We start from the raw sequence: 22,860 nt of genomic DNA, 5'->3' as shown, positions 1-22,860 counted from the left end.
TATCAATATTTGCACTAATACTGACTTGAAATACGTTTTTTAATTTTATTTTAGGACGAGGGTCACCATTGAGGTGGCCCGAGAGGATCTGGTAGCCTCCTATGAAAAACCTGATTAGCCCAGGAACCGGTTCTGAAAGTAGCTCAACAGTGATTAGTTGTTGTAATTATCTAGGAAATATGATTTTTAAACAGCATAAGGAATAATCAACATGGTCAGTGTCTTTAAACAAATGATTGACTAATCCAAAATTATTTTTAAAGTAAGCCTGCAAGGCAGATGTTTAGGGGCTGACGGAACCTATTGTATTTATACTTGTGATCATCATAATAGTAGAATAATAATATAGAAATAACATGATAAGTGGTAATTTCACAAATGCGTATCAAGCTGGTAGAAGTTTCCTCTAATCTGAGACAAAAAGTAGTGTTCAGCCTGAAAAAGGGTGACCCCTGATTTGGGATTATACCATAACTGAGTCAAAGAATGAACCTCATTTCAAACATTCTAAATGGAGAAATTCTAACTTTTTTTAACATAACTTCATTAACAAAAGAAAGAAAATGAACAAACGAACAAAGAACAGCTGTGCAATAAAATAATGCTATACTTAAATATGTGCCTGAAGCCGAAACTCATGCAATCATGACTACATATTCAGTGACACATGTTTTTCATTTCAGGGAAGACATATTCGATATCAAAACAAGAAGACAGAACTTTACCCCACATGGGAAAATTGGAAAATAATTGAAAGTTCACACTTATAATAGTATCACTAGTGACTCCTATAACATATAACACCCAAATCAACTCTTGATATTATAATCAGCATATTTATACAATATACCAGCTCAGTGGCCTTGGTGGTAGGCCGCCAGCTCAGAGACTGGGAGGTTGCTGGTTCAAGCCTCGGCCGAGTCATACCCAAGACTTAAACATTGGTACTCATTGCCTCCCTGCTTGGCGCTCGGCATTAGGGGTTGGAATTGGGGGGTTTGGTCACCTAATGACTCCCAACACATCAGTTGGGTTGGGCAAGGGGGTTGGGAATCCCCTCCTCTGTATAAATCTCCCAGAAAGAGTCAGGAATGTGTTCTTGACATTCGCCACCTCCCACTAGGGGGATTATGGGATAAAACAACAAGCTACATTGGTGGCAGCGGTGGGATTACGAGCAGGTGTAGAAGAGATGTTTACACACGAGCTAGGAAGAGGAAGCAGATTTTTTTTTACTTCCGGTTGGGTGGGTGCTGAATGCTCTTTCACAGCGCCACATGTTAAGGCGGCAGAAAGAAGCACCACAGTAATGTCCCCTATATGGAAAAAGGGGCCCAATAGAAAATCTAACTTACAGCAACGCGCGCATAGTCTGTTCTGTTCAAGTAAAAAAAAATTAAAAAATCACTTGCCCTCTAACAAATTGTTGATTTATGTATAACTAATGCAAAAACACACATTTGTGCCAAGCCTGCAAGTTTGTGCTCTATAAACACCAACCTCAGACAAAAAAACTTGACAAATCATTTAGAATTAAGCAATAAGCCTCGGTCATTTTGATTTACCTGACTCGATGTCCATGTCAGAGTTGCTATTGTTGATGGACCTTTATATATTTTAAAATCGATCTAAATAAGGGACATATTAAGGTCACCGTCTGAATCGTGCAATAAATAAATACCTTTTCTGGTGGCAAAATGGCTTTTCAATGTTGTATGAGACTATTGGAACTTAAAGTTATGGAATCCTCAGGGAAGATGAGTGTCTGGTCTGTTGGGAAACAACTGATGAATATTTGTTGGTAGTTTGTGCTTCTTTGTTTTATAAAGGCTACTAATGATAGGGATTTCAATTTCACTATAATAAATATAATCAGACATTTGTGTCAAGTTGTTTTGACTCTCCATTCATGAACGCAACAAGGTAATGAGCGATAAAGGGGTGGGGGCAACGTGATCTGGTGACGTTGACCGTACCGGGGCTCAGGTGGCACATCTGGCCAAGCTAACGGCTAAAGTTAGCACGAATGAGTTAAACCGATCTTGGAGGAAAATAACAACGTTAAGAAACCAGCCACGTCTTCGGAGAACAGCAACACCCCCGGGGACGAACGCGGCAAACAAGTGTGTGCAATATCCCCTACTATGCGCCAGCTTCGCTGCCGGGGGTGAGTTAGCTAACTTTACCCCGCACTAAATAACCTCCTTCCCGGGTAACCACCAGCGTTAATTATCCCCTTGGAAGCTGTGGGCGAGGCCCGAGTTAGCCATTAGCTGACCTGAAGCCTCAAGTAAAGTCGTCGACTTACCTGGGCAACTTCAACCAACCGTCCACTCATTGTATTTTTTCCCTATTTTTTCTCAAGAATGCGCCATAAAAAACGACATTGAGGTGTGCCAAAACTGACCTGTTACAAGTGCCGTGGAAGAAGCCCACGTCTTCCCGGAGAAGGAGAAGACTTTTTCGGCTAGTGCTGCTTCGACTTCCCACTACTGTACCGGCGGAGGTTTGACGTTTGCGACAAAATTGAGATGTGTCTCACTGTGGTTGCCGTAGTAAAAAAAAAAAAAATCGACGTAGCAGATCGGGCAACGATATGATGTAGAAAATTGCGCATGCGCTGGATTAGCCGATTAGCCGCGTCGTGATTTATTTGTATTTATTGTGTCAAAACATACGCAACAAAAATAAAACTTCCATACAAACAATCACAAAAAGAAATAAGACTTGAGTATGGTATAAAATAGTAAAATAGGCATAATATTTTAATATCTAGGGATATTTATGTAGCATTTATTTATTAGTTGTCATACCTGTCAACGTCCATCCATTAGCTGGACCGCTTATCCTCAGTAGGGTCGCGGGGGTGCTGGAGCACATCCCAGCTATTCTTGGGCAGTGGGCACGGGACACTCTGAACTGGTTGCCAGCCATTCGCAGGGCACACGGAGACGGACAAGTCATTCGCTCCTTCACACCTAGAGACAATTTCGACCGGCCAATTAACCTGACATGCATGTTTTGGGAATCTGGGAGGAAACCGGAGTGCCCGGAGGAAACCCGCGCAAGCACAAGGAGAACATGCAAACTCCACCAGGAAGGCTGGTAGCGACATTTGAACCCATGACCTCTGAACTGTTTGTGTTGTTTATTTGGTAAATAATATAAACTTGTTTACACACATATTTGTTTTCATTCTACAGGGACTATCTTTCTGGGAGTAAAAATGTGCCGCCGAATAAGGGGAGCAATTGTAGTAGCTCAGGAAATAAGCAGGTTTGATTCTTGGCTCCTCCGAATTAAATGTCAAAAGTGTTCTTGGGCAAGGCACATGTAGATGGGTGCCTGGCATGGGTGACTCCGCTATCAGTGTGTGTGTGTGTGAGTGAATGAGTATAGTGTGAAATGTATAGTAAAGCGCTTTGAGATGTCTTTGGTGACTTGAAAAGCATGAAATAAATGCTGTTCATTTACCACTTATGCTGCAGTTGACCGGGATGCATTACTGTATATTTGTTGAAAACGTATTTATTATTCATCATATAGACAGCATTTTTATTTGCATATTAAAAAAATCAATATAAATCAGAAGGGGGCAGCCTGGCAGGTGGTTAGCACATCCGTGGCACAATTTTAAGGTGATGAGATTGAACCTTCCTGTGCGGAGTTTGCATGCTCTCCGTGCTTGCGTGGGTTTCCTCTGGGCACTCCGGTTTCACCCCACATTCCAGGTAAATTGGCCGGTCGAAATTGTCCCTAGGTGTCAATGAGCGTGAGTTGTATGTCTGTGTGCCTTGTGCCTGGCTGGCAACCAGTTCAGGGTGTCCCCTGCCCACGGCTCGAAGATAGCTGGGATGGGCTCCAGCACCCCTGCGACCCTACTGAGGATAAGAGGTGCAGATAATGGATGGATAAATCAGAAGGGAATGAATTACAGCAAATAAACACACCAAATAGAAATCTGGGGATTTATACCATTTACAGTTCCCATTCATATTCATAATTTTAAGAGTTTTTAAATAAGATTTAAAAAAACAAAATTAAAGAAAGTCAGTTTCAAGATTAAACTTTTACACGAGTGGAGAATACTTCACAATGATAAAACTGTTAACAAGATGTGTGATTGTTAGTATTACTTAGTATTACATAAACATAATTTAGGGAATGTTTTGTTATTCAAAAACAGAATGAAATCAAGGGTCATGGAAATGTTTTGCAGCTCATTTCACATTGGCAATTATTTTTCATGATTTAAAAATTTCTTTGGGACATACTTTTATTGCCACTGTTTTAAATATAAGTATCTATTAACATAATTACTCGACTCGTCTTTAGATCAACCACAGAAAGTTGAGGAAAAACCTATTACAAAACTTGACATTAACCAGAAGATATTAAATGCAAGCTGGCCATATTACATTATTTCAAAGGCTGAAATCAGTTTACTTACATCATTATACAAGCAGTTTTGCATACTTGTTTAAACATGTTATATTGTTCTCCCTTTTTTGTCATTGTAGGCAACTGTGGGTAATTCCCTGGCTGTGTGACCATCTCTTGTAGGTCATTCCTCTTTTCCTGTCAGATCTTCCGCTGTTGTGTTAGCAATGGGAAATCAAAATATAAAGAACATTTCCTCTTCGGAAAACGTTTTTTTTAACCATTGGGTTTGAAATTTTTCAGAATATTTCTGTTTTGTTGTATATATCGCAATGAAGTTAGGAGAGAAATAAATCACACGCGGGTTTCCTGAAAAATAAACCAAACAAGTTTTACTTGAGTTTTGCAAGGCATAAACAGATTTGGTCACAAATTAACATTTTTTACAAATAGAACTAAATAAAATTTTTAAAAAAAAGTTTTAAAGGATGTCCCTTGTTGTCGACGCTGTACATAAAAATCACAAGTAAAAACACAAGGCCAGAAGAACTTATTCATTTTTTTTCTTGGCTAAGTTACGAGGCGAACTCTTGAGCAAGTCTCTGATGCGGAGATACGTCCCAGTGGCTTCGGCCACCTCTGTGTACTCGGGCGTGTCCTCGAAAGGGACGATCCCCTCAGCGAAGCGGCTCCGATGGGGAACGGCCGACACCTTCGGAGTCGATCCGTTCACATCCTTGAAATCCGGATCGGGGCTCTGAGGACTGTCTTCTTGGGATTTAATTGGACCAGGACTTTGGGGACTGTCCTTTTCAGTTTTGCCTTGATTTGGACTTTCTGGGCTATCCTCTTGTGATACAAGACAAGGACTTTCGGGGCTTTCACCCTGAGATTCTTTGTTACAGTCCACTTGGGATTCAAGTGCTGAAAGACTTTCTGTAATAACGTCGTCAGATTTAGCTGGAGGATTTGTGGTGGCACCATTCTGTGGACAGACATCTTCAGGTATCACTTCCTCACCGTGATCCGGTTCTACAACACTCTCCATTTCTGAGTCAGCTCTCACACTCTGGCCCTCCGACTCTGCCTGCATCTCTGTCTCACTGTTTTTAACTTCTGTGCTCCGAAGCACCTCCTTAATCAGCCTCTGCTGCTCCTCCAGCTCCTCCAGAGAAAGCTCGTCCTCCATGGTTTCGTCCACCACCACCCAGCTTTGATTGGACATCGAAGGTGGAGTTTCAGGGAGAGGCGGCGGCGGGGTAGCGGGCGGTGTGCCGTGTGGTAGAGGCGGTGGCGAGCTAAAGCAAGGTGAGCCGGGAGGCAGTGGTGGTTCAAATTGGGAGTGCTTATGGCGGGGGTTGCGGTCAGGGGTCCCAGAATCTAGTGGCCAAGGATAACGTTTCTTGTTACTTTTTAATTTGATAAGTTCACAGTTTATGCTCTTTAAACACCAACTTCAGACAAAAAAACTTGACAAATCATTTAGAATTAAGCAATAAGCCTCGGTCATTTTGATTTACCTGACTCGATGTCCATGTCAGAGTTGCTATTGTTGATGGACCTTGGCCTCTTTGTATGGTGTTGGTACGAGTCAAACTCGTGGGGCCTTTTGTTGCTCTGACGATCTGGCTGTTGACAGTTAATATTCACACAGTAGTTTTGGGGGGAAAAAAAACAACAAGACAGTCAAAAACACAGGTGCATGAAAGTGAGTAGATGACACACCCTGACTAAACAGATTGTGAGTGTTGGAGTTACCAAAGAAAAGTGGCTGGACAGGTAAGCAGCATAGTTGTGCTTAAGGTGATTGCTCTGCATGGGAATTGAGTGGTAGCGCATGAATTCCTGCGTTTAGCACAAGAGAAAAACATTTGGTTACACTGAAAAGAGAGCCAAATAAGTACGTCGTGAAATAACGAAATATCAATACTTAAGTAGAAAACCAAAACAAACTTACATCTCTGGCTCTGTGTGGTGCGGGAACATTGAATCCCGGGAAATCCACCAGTTTGGAAACATCGTATGAGACATTTTGTGTGCTGTTCCACCTGCTGTCATTTGGTGCTGAATAACGAACACAATATAGGATTATCTTTAAAGGCTTAGTAGTTGACCACTAGATGTTGCTACATTGTGCACTGCAACCGAAGACGGGTACTACAGAATGCAAGGAAGAATTCAAACTCCAGAAACAAAGTGGCTAAACCGCACCAGTTTTATTTTTTTGCACAGCCTTTTACCCCCCCCAAAATAGGGGTACTTTTGGCCGCAAGATGGTAAACAATCATGTCAGCTCCTAGTTGCGCTTCAGATCACTTAAAATTCAAACAAATATCTTAACCTAAACTTCAGGTGTAGTTTTAGAATGTAGCACAAGTGTATGCAACAGCCCAAAAGATAAACTTGGCAAAACTCAGAAATCTACTTTCATATTTTGTTGCATTGAATGAATTTTAGCCAACAATAAGACATGAAAGCATTGTTTATCCCTGCAAGCGACAACAAAAGAGCGAGCAAACTGGATAGACCTGAAACAGCTGAAATGAGCCACTAGCTTGAATTGGCCGGAGCTGGTGTAAATGGCATAATTTAGCGGCTAGAATTTTTTGGAACTTAGTGACGTTTGCTTGCATGATTAGCTGTGAAGGCTGCATGACACTAAAGGATGAAGCGGAAGCAATTAACAATAACGGCTAGCCATAGCCTGATGCCAGGTGGCTAACGTGGGCGACTAGCAAGGGAAACAGTGGAAAAAAAAGGTTGTAGAAGCCTGAATCACAAGACCGGGGCATGTAGGGCCAGAAGTGGCCGTTAACACCACTTTTAGGATCTAACTTTTCTAAATCTTCTTTTGAACTTTCATGATAATAAGATGACGGGCTAACATGCGAACTTGTTTTAACAGTGTCTTCATTAAGTTGTACGTTTTTTTTAATCTATTTTTAAATCAATAGTGTTTTAAATGAATTATTGAAGTACCGTATTCATACACGACTAGTGGTCACTGTATAATACATACTGGGGCTTCAAAATCAGTTATTGTCAGATTTTTATCATGGGATGTATTTTTGTGATCACAAAAACTGCCTTTAAATAAACATGTGGTAAAGTGGGCTTCATTTAAAAAAAAAATGAAAATGATAATGGTACACAACTGATTTAATCTATAGTCAATATTTTTGTCAATATCATTCAGTCCTACTCGTTAGAAATGATAAAAGTATTCTTACCGCTTCCGTCGTAGAGTGCTAACCCGGAATTCTCAGTTTCAGCTTCCTTCAGCCAACCAGGCGGGTATCCCAGCTGCCTCATACGATAAATAAGAGGCGGCAGCATGTTGATGTCCAATCCCATCGCATACAAAAGCTCCTTGCTGCAAAGAACACCAAACGCGGTTTTACAAAGCTTTACTCAAACAAAAGGGATGAAGAATAGGTGCTCCATGCCTCAAAACTCCCGGCTTGTATTTAGAAAAGCGCTCCTCCACCTCTTCTTCGTGGTACCGTTGGTTTCCGAGCCCTGCTTGACTTTGATTGAACTCTTTTCTTCTCTCGTTGATGGCGGCCATGTTCTTAGGCTGAAAAGAGATATGGTAAATTAATTTAACCGCAACATTGTACGATAATCCTTAACTTTCCAACACCTCCAAACAAAACTGTAGAACAATTCTCCTTCGCTTTTGACCAAATTTCAGCTTAGAACGAAGCAGAGAGAGCGTTTAAGCACCTGAGTCAACCCGGTCAACATACCTGAGCTTTAGCTATATATTAGCATCTGAATAATAAAAAGCGGGTACAGGCAGCGAAGGGAATTGAGAAAAGGAGTTTACTTGTGTGTATTGTTTACTTTTGAAGCAAACGGCTGGTATCCGTAATAATAGAAGTATTGTTCGATTATTAAGTTGTTTGTGTCTGGAAGAAGATTCACACGCAAGGCTAGTGTCAAGTAGGACTGCAGGGGAAAAAAACTAATTGCGATTTTTCAGACCAGTATTGCAATACTGATGCGCTTTTTAATTTCAAAGTTAAGTGCATTTTCTGTGCTTGTTTTTTTCCCCCTGAAAACTGAACCTTTTGATGCATGACCTACCAGTACATACACTCTTCCATGAAAAAAATGAAAGTGTTAAGGCATCTTGTCATACAAATGGTTTATGAGGAATACCTGGAGTATGACAGTATTACAACTTATTGTTTTTAAAGATTTTGAAGAATAGAAACTCATGTGGTGATTTTTGATCCCACTTATGCACCCAATACTAGTGACTTAATCCGCCTGCGAGCCGTCAGACTGTTGAGACAAAAAGAGGTGTCTGTATGTCACCAGTCACTCACTGGCCACTTTTGGAAACGACAGACATACCCTTGGAAAAAAATATACAAAATACTAATGTTTAGTTTTTCGGATTGTGGTCAAATTAGAGCTGGGACCCAGGGAAGGCTTCATGCATTAGTCCCAGCTGTTTTCCAGCTAAGATGAACATGCTAAACTCATTTTGCATGGTATTGCAAAAAAGTAAAAATAAATTCAGACGAGATAAAGGCCTACTATTTATGTGTGTTCCAATTTAGGATTGCTCATGATAGTAGCACTTGCAATTATTATCATTTTAGTTTGGGACAAAACTTCAGAGTGTTACCTTTGAAAAGAGACCAAAAACATCCATATTCTCCAAACGGTTCAGAAACAGCATTCAAATTATTTGGATTGAGATTTTAAGTGAATTTTACAGGGTCATGAAGAGGTGAAATTTAAGTAAACAGCGCCCTCTTCTGGGCAGCTTTGTTAGGGTTTGCCGTCTATAAATCAAGGGAAAACTGCAGTGTTTAGGCGATTAGACAGTCGCAATACGTCACAATGCAATGTCGATTAGATTTCAGTTAATCGTGCAGCCCTAGTGTCAAGTGACCAGGGGACCAACAAGGCTGTTAATAAAGTGCTTGAAAGTGACACATAACATTAATGTAATCATTCTCGAGTATGACAGAAAACCCAAATAAACACAGAGGCAGCGGTGTAAGATTCCAGAACCGCGGCAGGACGACAAGTACACGGATTTCATCATGCTCGACGCAGAGTTCATGTGACTAGAAATGGAAAGGCAGCGGGTTCGGACCACAAGGTCCCTAATTGCGATGAGACTAGTCTTTCATGGAAGAAAATGAATGCATACATTACAAAGGAAGAAACAAAGATGCCATTAAACATCACTCCAAAAGTATGCCAAGTGTACAAATGATATACACTGCCCCTTTAAGTGACTTAAGATTTACGCTGCCAAATATCACTGAGAAGGCTATATTAGCAGGGCCCTTTTTAAGTGATTTGACCTAAACCATTAAGTTTCTATCTAGGAATTAGATAATCAAGTTAACACAAATAATAAAAATAAAAGTGTTTCTAATAATGTGGCTTGTTTATGTGCTGGTCTTACCTTGGGACAATCTCTTATTTGATGGCCGCCTAAACCACAATTAAAGCACACACTTTTGGACCTGCAACGCACAAGAAAATGTCAAATATTAGCAATTAGTCATGTCAACAAGACGGTACTTTTTAAGTATTCATTTAAAGGTTTCTCCCCACGCACACCTTTTGTCCTTCCCTTCAATATCTTGCGCATCCGTGCCAATAACCTGCTTGAAAATCTGTTGGTAGTAGCTTTTTGCCATTTAAGGAAATGAAATGTGATAAAGAATACATAAGCAACAACAGAATGAGAATCTGAAAGTTCCGAAGAGGTCCGGCTTGTGCCGTGACTAAGATACGTTGGGGCTTCCCATCCGTCGTATTCTTGAGGTTTGTCATTGAAAAGCGGCTGCCCCAGTTTGTCCACTCTGAAGTTGCCAAAATACAAAATGCTGCCCACCACCTGTCTCACAAAAAAATAACATTTTTGGGGACCAACGTCGTAAGCTTTTTTTTTTTTAATAACCATATGTGTGCTAACTTTAAAAGCTTCAGAAGTGGTTCTCACACTCATGGAGGCTGACTTTTGCGAGTCTTCATCCATGGTGAATGAAGATGGCTACACGGAGTAAAAAAAAGAAACAGTGGATGGTTACACCATTATAAGTATAATGCATGCAACCTTTAAAATATACACACGAGGGATTTATACAACGGTGAACATTGACAATGTTCTGACAACCATGCAAGTGTTTACAAACCTGGGGCTTAAGGTGGGATGATGTCCAGCTTCTACTGCCATTTCCCTCATGAAGGTGTTTTAGTATGATGTCACATACACAATCCTCAATTTGTTGACGACATCGCCTGGAAAGAAAATCGTGTCAGGACTTGTTAGGGAATTTTTGAAAGAAATCGCTTATCAAGTCATTTTTATTTGTATAGCCCTCAATCACAATTAGTCTCTAAGGGCTTCACAAGTTATTACATATAAGAAGTTTAGGTTATTCGTACAGTTTCTGTTAAAAAAATTGCAATGAACCCCAAAACTGTTCAGTCCTGTAGAATTGTATGCTTTCATCAAAACTTGACCCATCAACGTAAATGTAACCAAATACTTTTTGCTTTAGCAGCAAAAATCATGAAATAAGAATACAAAGTAGATCCCAGATTACAGCCTCCTGAGCTTGTTTTCACATTACGATCTGGAATACCGTTTTTTTTGCCCCCTCATTTAGGCATTCTCCACAACATATGACAAAGATATTATTTACCACAACATTCCCCTATTCTCCCTGCGCCCAGTTCAAAAATTGTGCAAAAAACTAATTTGGTATGCTATGAATCTCAAAACTTGCAGTGGTTCTATGTAGAGAAGCAAGAAGATGTTAAAATGGAAAAGAAGCTTGAGATGATAAGAAACATGAAGGTCATGTGTCGTTACCCTTACTATGGAATATGGCTGTAATCAATCGATAATCATGACTATCAAGAAAAAGGGGGCAATTAAGGCAACAAAGTCTTCTAGACTAAAGGGATGACAGTCCCTACAAGAGCGAGTTTAAGTTTTTATATATCAGTTTTAATATTTATCGAGCGTCGCCTCACTCATGTGCACCCACCCACTGACTACACTGTACCAGCTGAGGTCACGTTACACCAAAGGTAAATAAATGCTTACTTTACTGTACATGTACAAGTATTTATACTGTTATTGAATCATATACACATTCAGGTATATTACACATAGTACTTTAATATATGCACCATTAGTTGACGAATGTTTAATACGTATATCGATTAGTCCATTATCTGCACCGCTTAAACTCAGTAGCATCGCTTGGGTGCTGGAGCCCATTCTAGCCATCTTCGGGCAGTGGGCAGGAGACAGCCTCAACTGGTTGCCAGCCAGTCGCAGGGCACACAGCGAAAGACAACTCACTCACCTATTCACACCTAGGGACAATTTGGACCAGTCAATTAACCTGACATGCATGTTTTTGTAATGTGGGAGAAAACTCGAGTGCCCTGAGGAAACCCACACAAGCACAGGGAGAACATGCAAACTCCACACAGAAAGGTTTGATCTCATAACCTCAGAACTGTGCCACACACGCGCTAACCACTCCGCTGCCGTGCTGCCTAATACGCATTCACAATTTTATATTTTTACCTGTGGCGCCGAGGGTCAGCTAAATAAGTTTCTATTACTCACTATACGACATTTTCACCTCGCGATCCCCACATCAAAACGGATTCCTGTCCTATCCCGGGGTTCAACTTTCATTCATTTTGATTAAACTTTAATATCATATCAATAATCCCTGTATACATTTTTTAATGTAGATTCTTAAACTTACTTTGTTATGGCATTGTTGGAAAAAATCATTTGCGCAATGGGGCCATCGATGTTGACATCTTCTATTGTGATTCCACTAAAACACAGAAGGTAAACAACACACCATTTTAACCAAAACTATTTGAAATAAACGGCCCACTGCTATTGTTACATCATATCACCTCGGTCGCGTCAGGATCTTAAGCTTTCTTCTCAAAGATTTATGTGGAGCAAAAGTTAAGGAGACACTTTTCACATAAAATCATTAGCTAGCAGCAGTTAGCATTTGTAAATGCTAAGCTAAGGATATTTTCCTCCGTTAGCTTCTCTATGCGTTCGTCGCATTCGCTCAGGCGGCTCCGGAGCCCCCGCATTTCTTCATCTTCCTCTGCCGAATCGGCGTCGCTCCGCTCCGAGAAGCGAATATGTGTGGGGACCGTTGGCAAGTCATCCAGTTGCTCGAAAAGCTCTGCGTCTCCAAAATCGACATCTGCCATTTTTTTCAACTACTCAATGAAAGAAAGTGGGTTAGCAAAATACCTTCCGTTGATTGGTTCAGTATGTCAGGTGATGTACCACGTGATCAGCAAAGTCTTTTTTTTTCTTCTTTTTTTTTACTAAGGGTCGTAGTGGTTCTATTTCCTGGGGTGTGTCTTGGACAAGTACAGCCTGGTGGCACCCAAGAATCGTCTGCGCCCACCCGGAGGGGGGAACCGGAGCTACACTGTGGGGGTCCCGGCAGCAACGGCCTGGTTGTGGAAAGTAGAACTGAGAAGGGAGAGGACCCACACAGAGGACTGGAGGATGCTGCTTGGGAGGGTGGGATGCCAGAGACAAATGTCACCGAATGGAAAAAACAGAAGGTTGTCCTGAAAGATAGAAATAAAAGCAAAAACGCACAACGAGGGTAACAACTCGTATTTACGTGTTGATATAGAGTATTTAAATAGTCCTACGGAAAGTACACACTGTAATAATTATAGGGTCATATGGGAATGTGGGGGTGGGAGCTCAAAATGTTGCAAAAATTAAGTGGGGTTTAATGTGTATGCCCTTGCACAATAGTATTGCCCTTTACACGTTGGTTAACTACTGTTAAAAGATAATAACTCTGAAATTGTTTATGTAACGGGTGTAATAATAACTTTTATTTTATTGAAATTCCTGCTAAAATATGTGTATAGTTTTTGGTAAATGTCCTGCAATGCTGAGTCCAACAGTGCCATCTGCTGGTATGGGGTGGGGTTTGGTTTTGGCTTCTAACATGTGACCAGGAGGCGGGGTTTTGTCAGTTTAACCAGAGTACTACAAAGGTAAGACATATCTTTTGGTGCTCCACAAAATAAGTTAATTTTAAACATTATAACCCCAGCTGACAAATCTCTCACCATGCATAGTAATGTGATTGATATTGTCAAGCTGTTTTGATTTATTTTCGTTTTGTTTCTGTTTTACTAAATATTAATTCCCCTTGTAGAGATCAAAGAGATCAAACCCAGCAGAAAAAGCTAATGTTGTGACTCATCCATTTGCAGGTAAATTGTACCCATTTTTATACTCATTATTGTTTTTATTCCTATTTTTTCATATACATTAAAAAAGGATGATGTTGGTTAAAATTCAGAGTAAAGAAAAACATGTTGAATTCATTGTAAACGTTAAAAATCCACTATACTATCTCTTGTTAAAAGTATCTTGTTAAAATGCAAAGATTTATAAATGTATTGTGATATTCTAAAATGTATTTTCTGTAAAGTGAAAAGACAGCTCTTTGATATGCTTTGTTGTCAGTTTAACCAGAGTACTACAAAGAGATCAAAGAGATCAAACCCAGCAGAAAAAGCTAATGTTGTGACTCATCCATTTGCAGAACTGTAATAATAAAAACCTCATCATCCAGTCCAGCGTGAATGTGGATCTTTGGTGGGACACGTACAGCGCGGTTACATTGGTGCCGAGACCCGTGACTTCTATCAAGCTCTCCGAACCGAGGACTGTCCTACCTGCCACATCATTTCATGAAGCCATCAGCTCACAGTATTTAAAACTGCTATACAGTGACGTGTTACGCAGGCGATTTTGACTTATTTACATCTTTGAAACATGTTTACTCAGAGCACAAGTGACGTTTCTGAGGGTGTAGCTGATCAGATGACAAATATTATTCAGGAGATAGGACATAAATTGGCTGATAGCATATTCACAAATATACAGTCACGTAATATAGTAGCTCCTAACGCTGCTGCCACACAAGATGTAGCAAACAGATTGAGTCAGGTGGTTACACAGAGAAAGGTTAAGGAACCGCCGTCATTTATTGGGGATGGCTCAGACTCAATAACAATACATGAGTGGGAAGATCTAATGAGGACATTTATTAAAAGGAGTAATGTGAGACTTGAAGAGCAAGCAGAGGAAATCCTTATACATTTAAGAGGAAAAGCTAAAGATGTAGTTAGGTTTGGCATTAGAAACAGTAATATAGACGTCTATACCCGCCCTGACATGATTTATAGTCTTCTCAGGAAACACTTTAGCTGTACCAAGTACTCTGCTGTCCCTCTAGCTGACTTTTATTCAACTTTGCCCAAAGACCAGGAAGACCCCTATGACTACTGGCTGAGACTAAACAGAGCCGCTGACCTTGCCTCTGAGTGCTTGAGTGAGCAGGGCAAAACATTTGACAACCCTGAAATAGAGGTTACTCGCATGTTTATTAGGAACTGCCCATGCAAGGAACTGGCACTCACTTACAGATCAAAAACCATCGAAAAGTGGTCAGCATGTGAGGTACTAGAGGTGCTGAATGAATACCACGCTGAGAAGAGCTACAAAGCAGATTCCCTACAACAACCTGCGAATAGAGCGGAAATTGCCGTACACAAAGCTGAGGTGAACCATGGTCCAACCCTCGTGCACGAGCCACCTCAGACTTCGAGCCCACAGTATGTCTCTCTAACGGACGTTATTAGTATGTTGGAGAAAGTTCTGATACGTGTTACCTCGAACCAGTTTCAAGAGAGAGGGGGAGCTCCAACCAGGCGACCTGGAGCCAGAATAAATGGTTTCACTGCCAAGCCATGTATCATTTGCAAAGAAGTCGAACACAGTGCTCTCTCTCATTGCCGAGACAAAAACCTTTGCTTTCACTGCCATGCCCCAGGGCATTCTCGACGTGATTGTCCAGTGACGAAAGTTGTCCCGCTGCCTCAGGGAAACTAACTGATCTGCGCTTAGGGGAGAACAGTGCAGATCAACTGAGTATACCTCCCACCACTAATGTGAAGCCTGACATGCAAGACAATAAATCAATTTATGAGTTGTATAGCAACAAGATACCTCCATCGAAGAAGCTGATCTTTCAGGGGTTTCAGAGAATAGCGGAGACTGACGAACTGTTTTACACACCTGTACTTGTGCAAGAAGGGCCCACTTTCAGAGCGCTGTTGGACAGCGGGTCGATGGCTTGTACAGTAAGTGAGGACACAGCTAAGTACCTCCTGCAGCAATTCCCTGATATGATGAGTTACACGGCCGATGATTATGTCATTGTAGGCTGCGGTGGACACCAAGTTTCTCCCAGAGATATGTACGACATTCACGTCACAGTTTACGGGTGCCAAATGATAATACCAGTAATGGTGGTGCCAGGCCAGACAGAACAGATGATCCTTGGCAGCAATGCCATCAAATATATTTTGACTCAATTGAAAAGTACTGATGGCTATTGGAGATTAGTTTCCACTCCTGACAACGGTCTGTCCGATAACCACAGTCAATTCCTGTCAATGCTTTCCAACACAGAGAGATGGAGAGGTGATTGCATTCCAGACAAGGTAGGGACAGTAAAGATCAAGAGTTGCGTGACGCTGAATCCACGGACCGAGTACGTTATTTGGGGCAAGTTACCTGAGTTGGCCGGGGCATCAGCGGGCAGCACAGTGGTCGTTGAGCCAACCCAATCTAAGGCTGCGCCCAGACAAGTCCTTGTCGGACGAGTTGTTACTCCACTCTGGGGAGATGGATGGGTGCCTGTTAAAGTCTTTAATCCCACGGACAGAGTTGTGGTGCTGAGAAGAAACAGGAAAATTGCAGATGTGTCTCCTTGTATCGCAGCGGAAGACCTGCCCAATGCAGAGGAGGTCAAGTGCAACGTGCAGAGTGTACAGAGCAAAGAGGTCCGACCCAGGTCAGAAGAGGACATGATGCGTGCATTGGAAGCTCTGGGACTGCAAGACATTGACCTGAAGTCATGTGAGGTTTCGCTGCAGTGTAAAGACAAGCTCCTTCATATCATCGAACAATTCGAGTCAATCTTTTCTCGCCATAAGATGGACTGTGGAGAGGCCAAAGAGTTTGTACATCGTATCCACCTTGTTGATGATAAGCCGTTCCGTCTACCCTACAGACGTATACCACCAAGTCAGTATGAAAAACTGAGGACGACTCTGAACGAGATGGAAGAGAAAGGAATTATTCAGAAGTCGACTAGCGACTATGCATCTGCGCTTGTTCTCATATGGAAGCGGAATGGAGAACTAAGGGTATGTACTGATTTCAGAAGGCTTAATGCAAGAACCATAAAGGATGCCTACCCACTACCGCATCAAGCTGATGCTTTGGCCGCACTTGGGGGAAATGCCTTTTTCTCCACAATGGATCTGACGTCAGGCTACTACAATGTCCCCTTGCACCCTGACGACAAAAAGTACACGGCATTCTCCTCACCATTCGGCCTTCACGAGTACAACCGGCTCCCTCAGGGACTTTGCAACAGCCCAGCAACATTTATGAGGATGATGATGTCAATATTTGGTGATCAGAATTTCATGAGCCTATTATGTTACCTCGACGATCTGATGGTGTTTGCCCCCACAGAGGAAGTTGCACTCCAACGCCTGCAGATGGTGTTTACTCGCCTTAAGGAACACAACCTCAAGCTCGCACCCAAAAAGTGTTTTTTCCTCAGACGGACTGTGAAATTTCTTGGGCATGTCATCAGTGAGGATGGAATTCGGACTGACCCCGAGAAAGTGAGAGCGGTAAATGACGTACAAGTCGCTGATCTAATGGAGTCGGATGGCAAGACGCCATGCCCTAGTAAAATCAGATCTTTTCTAGGCATGGTGATGTATTTCCAAAGCTTCATTGAAGCATGTTCTGCGAAGGCAAAACCTCTGTTCAGGCTCACATCTGAATCTGGTGACAAGCATAAGCGCAAGAGAGCCCGCAAGAAAGGTCAAGTGAAGCTGACGCCTGCAGATTGGTCCGATGCATGCCAGAACGCCTTTGAAACACTGAAGCACGACCTCGTGACAGGTGTCACTCTGGCCCACCCAGATTTTGATGCGCCGTTTATTCTGGCTGTCGACGCATCCTTTGATGGGATTGGAGCAGTCCTGTCACAGCTGCCACCTGGTGGAAGAGTAGCCAGACCAGTCGCCTTTGCAAGTAAGACGCTCTCTCGCTCCCAGCTCAACTACCCTGCACACAGGCTCGAATTTCTTGCCTTGAAATGGGCGGTATGTGATAAATTCAGCCATTGGTTGAAAGGAAGACACTTTACCACGTGGACCGACAATAACCCACTTACATACATTTTGACCAAACCAAGACTTGATGCGTGTGAACAGCGGTGGGTAGCGAAGCTAGCTGCATACAATTTTGACCTGAAGTACATTCCCGGACCAAAGAACATCGTAGCCGACGCTCTGAGCCGTGAGCCATTTGTACGGTCATGTGTGGGTCATCGCCTTGTTACCGAGCCCTATACTTCGCTCTTGGACCAAGTCAACAGGGTGAACAACAGTACTGTGCAAGAGGTGTTCAGAGTATCCAACAATTGTCACGCTGTTGTAGACGAGAGTGCTGGGACATCAGACGAGTCAGTAAAAAGGGCAATTCCATCAGGCTCCAATGGTTCTGTGACATCAGAAGAGGTCGCTGCTGTCTTCAGTGCTCAGTCCACTGGTGGCGTGGGTCAAGTGATGGGAACAGACGCCAACTTCAATCTTCTGCAGAAGGGAGATCAGTCAACGGCACTCCCACAGAGTCAGCTTGTTGGTTTACAAGAACAGGACAACACAATAAGCAGGACCATGTACTTTGTGCATAGACACAAGAGACCTACCAGGCGTGAGAGAGCTGTCGAGTCGCCTAGTGTGATGAAACTACTGAAGCATTGGAGCAGACTCACCATACAGAATGGCATGCTCTACAAAATAAGGAAAGATCCTCACATGGCCAAGAAAATCTTCCAGTTTGTGGTGCCTGATTCATTGAAACAGAAAGTCCTTCAAGGTTTACATGACTCAGCAGGTCACCAAGGCCAGAACCGTACTTTGTCTCTGGTGAGGCAACGATTCTTCTGGAATGGCATGGAACGTGATGTTGTGAATTATGTCAAATCCTGTCAGCGCTGTGTAGTAGGGAAAACACCGGAACCACACAACCGTGCACCACTCAAGAACATAGTCACCTCTGAGCCTATGGAGTTGGTCTGTATAGACTTTTGGACTGCTGAGCAAGAGAACAAGTCTGTAGATGTCCTGGTCGTAACTGATCATTTCTCCAAGATGGCGCACGCCTTCCCTTGCAGAAATCAAACCGCCAAACAAGTTGCTCGCCGTCTGTGGCAGGATTTCTTCCTTGTCTATGGTTTCCCACGGCGTATCCACTCTGATCAGGGAGCTAATTTTGAGAGCAAACTGATCAAAGAGCTTCTAGAGATGGCAGGGGTGCAGAAATCCCATACCACTCCGTACCACCCCATGGGAAATGGCATCGCAGAACGATTCAACCGAACATTGGGAGATATGATCAGAACCCTTCCCCCTCAGCCCAAAGCAAAGTGGCCACAAATGCTGCAGCAGCTCACATTCTGCTATAACTGCACAGAGCATGAGACAACAGGGTTTGCACCGTTTTACCTAGTGTTTGGTAGGATCCCTCGTCTCCCTGTCGATGTCATGTTTCAACATGCTAATACCAATGATGCTGTTGTCAGCTACTCTGACTTTGTACGCCATCTGAAGAAAGATCTACATGAAGCTGCTCAGATTGTACAGAGGAATACTCTCAGAGAACAGACTCGTCATGCCAAGCTGTACAACCGTAGGGCCAAAGGATCACCTCTCGTCGTGGGAGACCGGGTGTTGATCGCCAACAGAGGTGTCCCGGGGAAACGCAAAGTTGCAGATAAGTGGGAGTCAACCCCGTATGAAGTCATATCAGTCAAGCCTGATCTCAATGTCTACAGAGTCAAGGATTGTCTGACGGGCAAAGAGAAGGTAGTTCACAGGAATTTGCTGCTCTCTGTTAGCTTCTTGCCCTGTGAGGATGATCTGGCCAGCGAATCTGAACACTCAGAGTCTGACGCTGCTATGCATGGAAGTGATGTATGCCCTGATTTACCTGACGCGGTTGAAGACAGTGATGTCCGTACAGTAAACTGGGTGATACAGGCAGGTGAAGAGCAAGTTCATCCAGAGGTAGAGGATAACTCACTAGACAGCAGATCTGATGCCCAGTCCGACTCTCGCAGTGTTGATACATCCAGCCGAGGAAGTCAGCACATCCCCGAACAAGATGTTGACCATACTTCAAGTGACAATACGGAAAGCCCATCACAGTGCTCTGAAAACATGATCCCTTTGGGTATGGGTCTCCCAGACGAGACCCCATTGAACACTGACCATCTGGACGCAGACTCCCCTGATACTGACTGTTTAGACTTGACTGCCCCAGACCTTCAAGCTCAGGTTATTTGTGCTCAACCTAACCGTTATGGTCTTAGGGTCCGCCAGTCCATCAGGCCTCCTAGTCGTCTTATTTGTCAGATGAATGACCATGTGGTAGGTGACAATCATCTGTCCGCAATATCTGCAAGTTCCTAGTTTAAGTTCAGTAGAGATGCACTTTCAGTTTGAGTAACAAAGCTTGAGTAAGAAACAAGAATTGTGCCTATGTGAGCACTTACAACTACAGGAACAATGTTTGATATTTCAGAGATGTAACAGGCATCTTTGAGTCTGTGCTTAGTTAGGAGTTTGCTCGCCTCCTTTCTTTTCACACTCCGTTTGGGAGAGTTTTAGAACTGACATGCACTTCAGTTTGTTCCTTGTAATACTGTACCAGTTTTCGTGTCCTCTTTTTCATCAGTATTTGCCTTTTTGGCATGTGATTTTTTTTTCTTTTTAGTGTAGCACTCCCATATTTAGCAGAATTTCAGGGGGGTGTATGTAACGGGTGTAATAATAACTTTTATTTTATTGAAATTCCTGCTAAAATATGTGTATAGTTTTTGGTAAATGTCCTGCAATGCTGAGTCCAACAGTGCCATCTGCTGGTATGGGGTGGGGTTTGGTTTTGGCTTCTAACATGTGACCAGGAGGCGGGGTTTTGTCAGTTTAACCAGAGTACTACAAAGGTAAGACATATCTTTTGGTGCTCCACAAAATAAGTTAATTTTAAACATTATAACCCCAGCTGACAAATCTCTCACCATGCATAGTAATGTGATTGATATTGTCAAGCTGTTTTGATTTATTTTCGTTTTGTTTCTGTTTTACTAAATATTAATTCCCCTTGTAGAGATCAAAGAGATCAAACCCAGCAGAAAAAGCTAATGTTGTGACTCATCCATTTGCAGAACTGTAATAATAAAAACCTCATCATCCAGTCCAGCGTGAATGTGGATCTTTGGTGGGACACGTACAGCGCGGTTACATTTAATTGATGTTGAAAATGTCAGAAAAAAATGTTAAAACGTCATATTGTCACGTCATATTGTCAGATATAACAAAATTGTGAATATGCTTGTTTGCTGTTGAGATTGTCGTGTTTGTTTGCTGCTGTTGGTGTCGGTGGATTTGTTCAGACCAAAAAACAATCGACTTTGGCCTGGAGAGATCTATTGACACTAACAAAGATGATACATAACGAAATTGTGAATATGCTTGATTGCTGTTAAGATTGTCGAGAAGGGTTGTTCAAACCTCACATTATTTGTTTGCTGTTACTAGTGTCAATACATTTGTTTAAACCGAGCTATAAAAAAAAAGGTTAAAAATGTGAGAAAAATTTTAAAACGTCATATTGCCAGACCTAACGAAATTGTGAATACGCTTGATTGCTGTTAAGGTTGTCGAGAAGGGTTGTCCAAACCTCACATTGTTTGTTTGCTGTTATTAGTGTCAATACATTTGTTCAAACAAAAACAAAAAAAAATCCCTCTACACATACCTGTCAACCTCCACGGCTCCATGCCCTAACAAACTGTCGTATTTTCCCTTACAAAATACAAAAAAATCTTACACCATATTTTTTTCCCAAACGTGTTTATTTATGTAGTTTAACATGTTATACTGTACATGTGTTTCGTTATATCATTCTGTACATATTCTCAATTAAAAAATAAAATAAGAAGAAAATCCAAAAATCAGGAACAATTGTTATTAGCGTAACTAAAATATCCTTTAATAACACTTTAAATTTAAATTTGAATATAAAGATATTTTTGGGAGGAAAAAATTAGTAGGCATTTCTATTTTGTGAACCTGCTTTATTCCTGGACCCTGGCTATTTCAGCTGAAAATGAAAATCTCCATTCTGATCCCTGTATATGTACTACTCTCCGGTCTTCCGAAGTCTAAAAATCAAGAGCCTGCAGCTGGTACAAAATGCTGCGGCGAGGCTTTTAGCTAAGACAAGAAAGTTTGAACACATTATCCCGATTTTAGCTAACCTGCATTGGCTCCTTGTTAGCTTAAAACGTGACTTTAAGGTTTTCTTGGTATTATACAAAATCATGCATGGACTCGCCCCCTCATATGTTTCTGATTTAATTACCCTCTAAGTTCCGTTCGGGAAACTTCGCTCTTAAAATGCTGGTCTACTAGTGATCCCAAGAGCCAAGAAGAGATCCGCAGATTCGAGAGCGTTCTCCACTCGGGCCACGGTGCTGTGATATTCGATCTGCAAACTCAGTGGAACTGGTTAAATCTACGCTTGAAACACACTTCTATGCTACGGCATATGAATAACCTATATTTTATTTTGACAATATCTGTGTATTGTTTGTTTTTGCAACATCCGTTGCAGCCTGGTCATCCTAGCCCCTTCTCAAGGTTTGTTCATTTTCATCATGTTGAGGTTTTTGAAATTTTCCTTGCCCTCATGTAGGTTTTAGATCAGGGGAAGGTGTAACAATAGTCTGTAGTTTGCAATAATCTGTGGTCGGTGTAGCCCTTTGAGAGTCCTTGTGATTAAGGTCGTCACAAACAAACATGACTTGACTTGGACGTATAGAGGAGACAGGTTAAAGAAAAATTGTAGAATGTGAGCAGATTCAGAATTTACAACTACAACATCATGGAACTACCTCTTTAAAGAAACTCAAAGAACACTTCGAACTGCTCCATTGATTCACGTTTCGATTGCATTCATTAATGCAAAAATACAATTCAAATATTCTTACCTGCCAAGCTGTTATCCCTTGTTTGCTTGGGGCTTGGATCGTCGTTTTTTCACTTTCGTTTTGTCCACTGTTCAAGAAATTCAAAGAGGCGCTTCATCTCTGTAAAAAAAGGCAACGAGCAACAATCACATGTCGTTTTTCACAGGTGACGAAACACTAACCTGATGCACGTTTCTTGTTTTACTGTAAACGTATTTGTTGTATTGTTAAAAAGTTAAAAGGTTGCAAATTTGTATGCATACGTAAAAATAATGCA

At 41.9% G+C, this 22,860-nt stretch overlaps 2 protein-coding genes and 1 long non-coding RNA gene across 11 annotated transcripts in view; 1 reads left to right on the top strand and 2 right to left on the bottom strand.

Annotated features, from left to right (window-relative positions):
• The window catches only part of clip1a (CAP-GLY domain containing linker protein 1a), a 34,341-nt gene extending 31,785 nt beyond the window's left edge, over positions 1–2,556 (bottom strand). For 5 of the 6 annotated variants that reach the window (XM_088336488.1, XM_088336490.1, XM_088336493.1 and 2 more), the window contains exon 1: positions 2,408–2,556. The gene's annotated coding sequence lies outside the window, so the exon portion shown is untranslated. Of the gene's footprint in view, positions 1–1,565; positions 1,595–2,407 lie in introns of those variants that run through there. The other variant, XM_088336489.1, reaches the window with a different exon arrangement.
• On the top strand, positions 1,999–13,215 carry LOC148366083 (uncharacterized). 2 transcript variants are annotated; one of them, XR_015850542.1, is made up of 3 exons: positions 1,999–2,167; positions 2,366–2,506; positions 12,750–13,215. It is a non-coding gene; the product is annotated as an uncharacterized LOC148366083 (long non-coding RNA). The 2 variants fall into 2 exon arrangements; XR_015850543.1 differs by lacking the exon at positions 12,750–13,215 and adding an exon at positions 4,521–4,563.
• Positions 4,746–22,672, bottom strand: zcchc8 (zinc finger, CCHC domain containing 8). 3 transcript variants are annotated; one of them, XM_088336494.1, is made up of 16 exons: positions 22,605–22,672; positions 12,704–12,876; positions 12,438–12,633; positions 12,310–12,352; positions 12,150–12,224; positions 10,551–10,656; positions 10,331–10,408; positions 10,149–10,252; positions 9,973–10,041; positions 9,815–9,875; positions 7,827–7,957; positions 7,611–7,753; positions 6,338–6,444; positions 6,139–6,225; positions 5,901–6,009; positions 4,746–5,760 (listed from the first exon to the last, which is right to left on the bottom strand). In XM_088336494.1, the coding sequence occupies exons 3-16, from the start codon at positions 12,622–12,624 to the stop codon at positions 4,931–4,933; spliced, it is 2,130 nt and encodes a 709-aa protein (XP_088192620.1). In that variant the 5' UTR covers positions 12,625–12,633; positions 12,704–12,876; positions 22,605–22,672; the 3' UTR covers positions 4,746–4,930. The 3 variants fall into 3 exon arrangements, with proteins under 3 accessions (XP_088192620.1, XP_088192621.1, XP_088192622.1); XM_088336495.1 differs by having other exon boundaries at positions 10,358–10,408; XM_088336496.1 differs by lacking the exon at positions 22,605–22,672 and having other exon boundaries at positions 12,704–12,947.
• Positions 22,673–22,860: the final 188 nt, after the last annotated feature.

This window comes from Urocampus carinirostris, chromosome 5, assembly GCF_059441175.1.
Source record: "Urocampus carinirostris isolate Australia breed hairy pipefish chromosome 5, RoL_Ucar_1.0, whole genome shotgun sequence".
Taxonomy (NCBI): domain Eukaryota; kingdom Metazoa; phylum Chordata; class Actinopteri; order Syngnathiformes; family Syngnathidae; genus Urocampus; species Urocampus carinirostris.
Note: the sequence above shows the minus strand (reverse complement) of the source record. Positions and strands in the feature narration are given on the sequence as shown.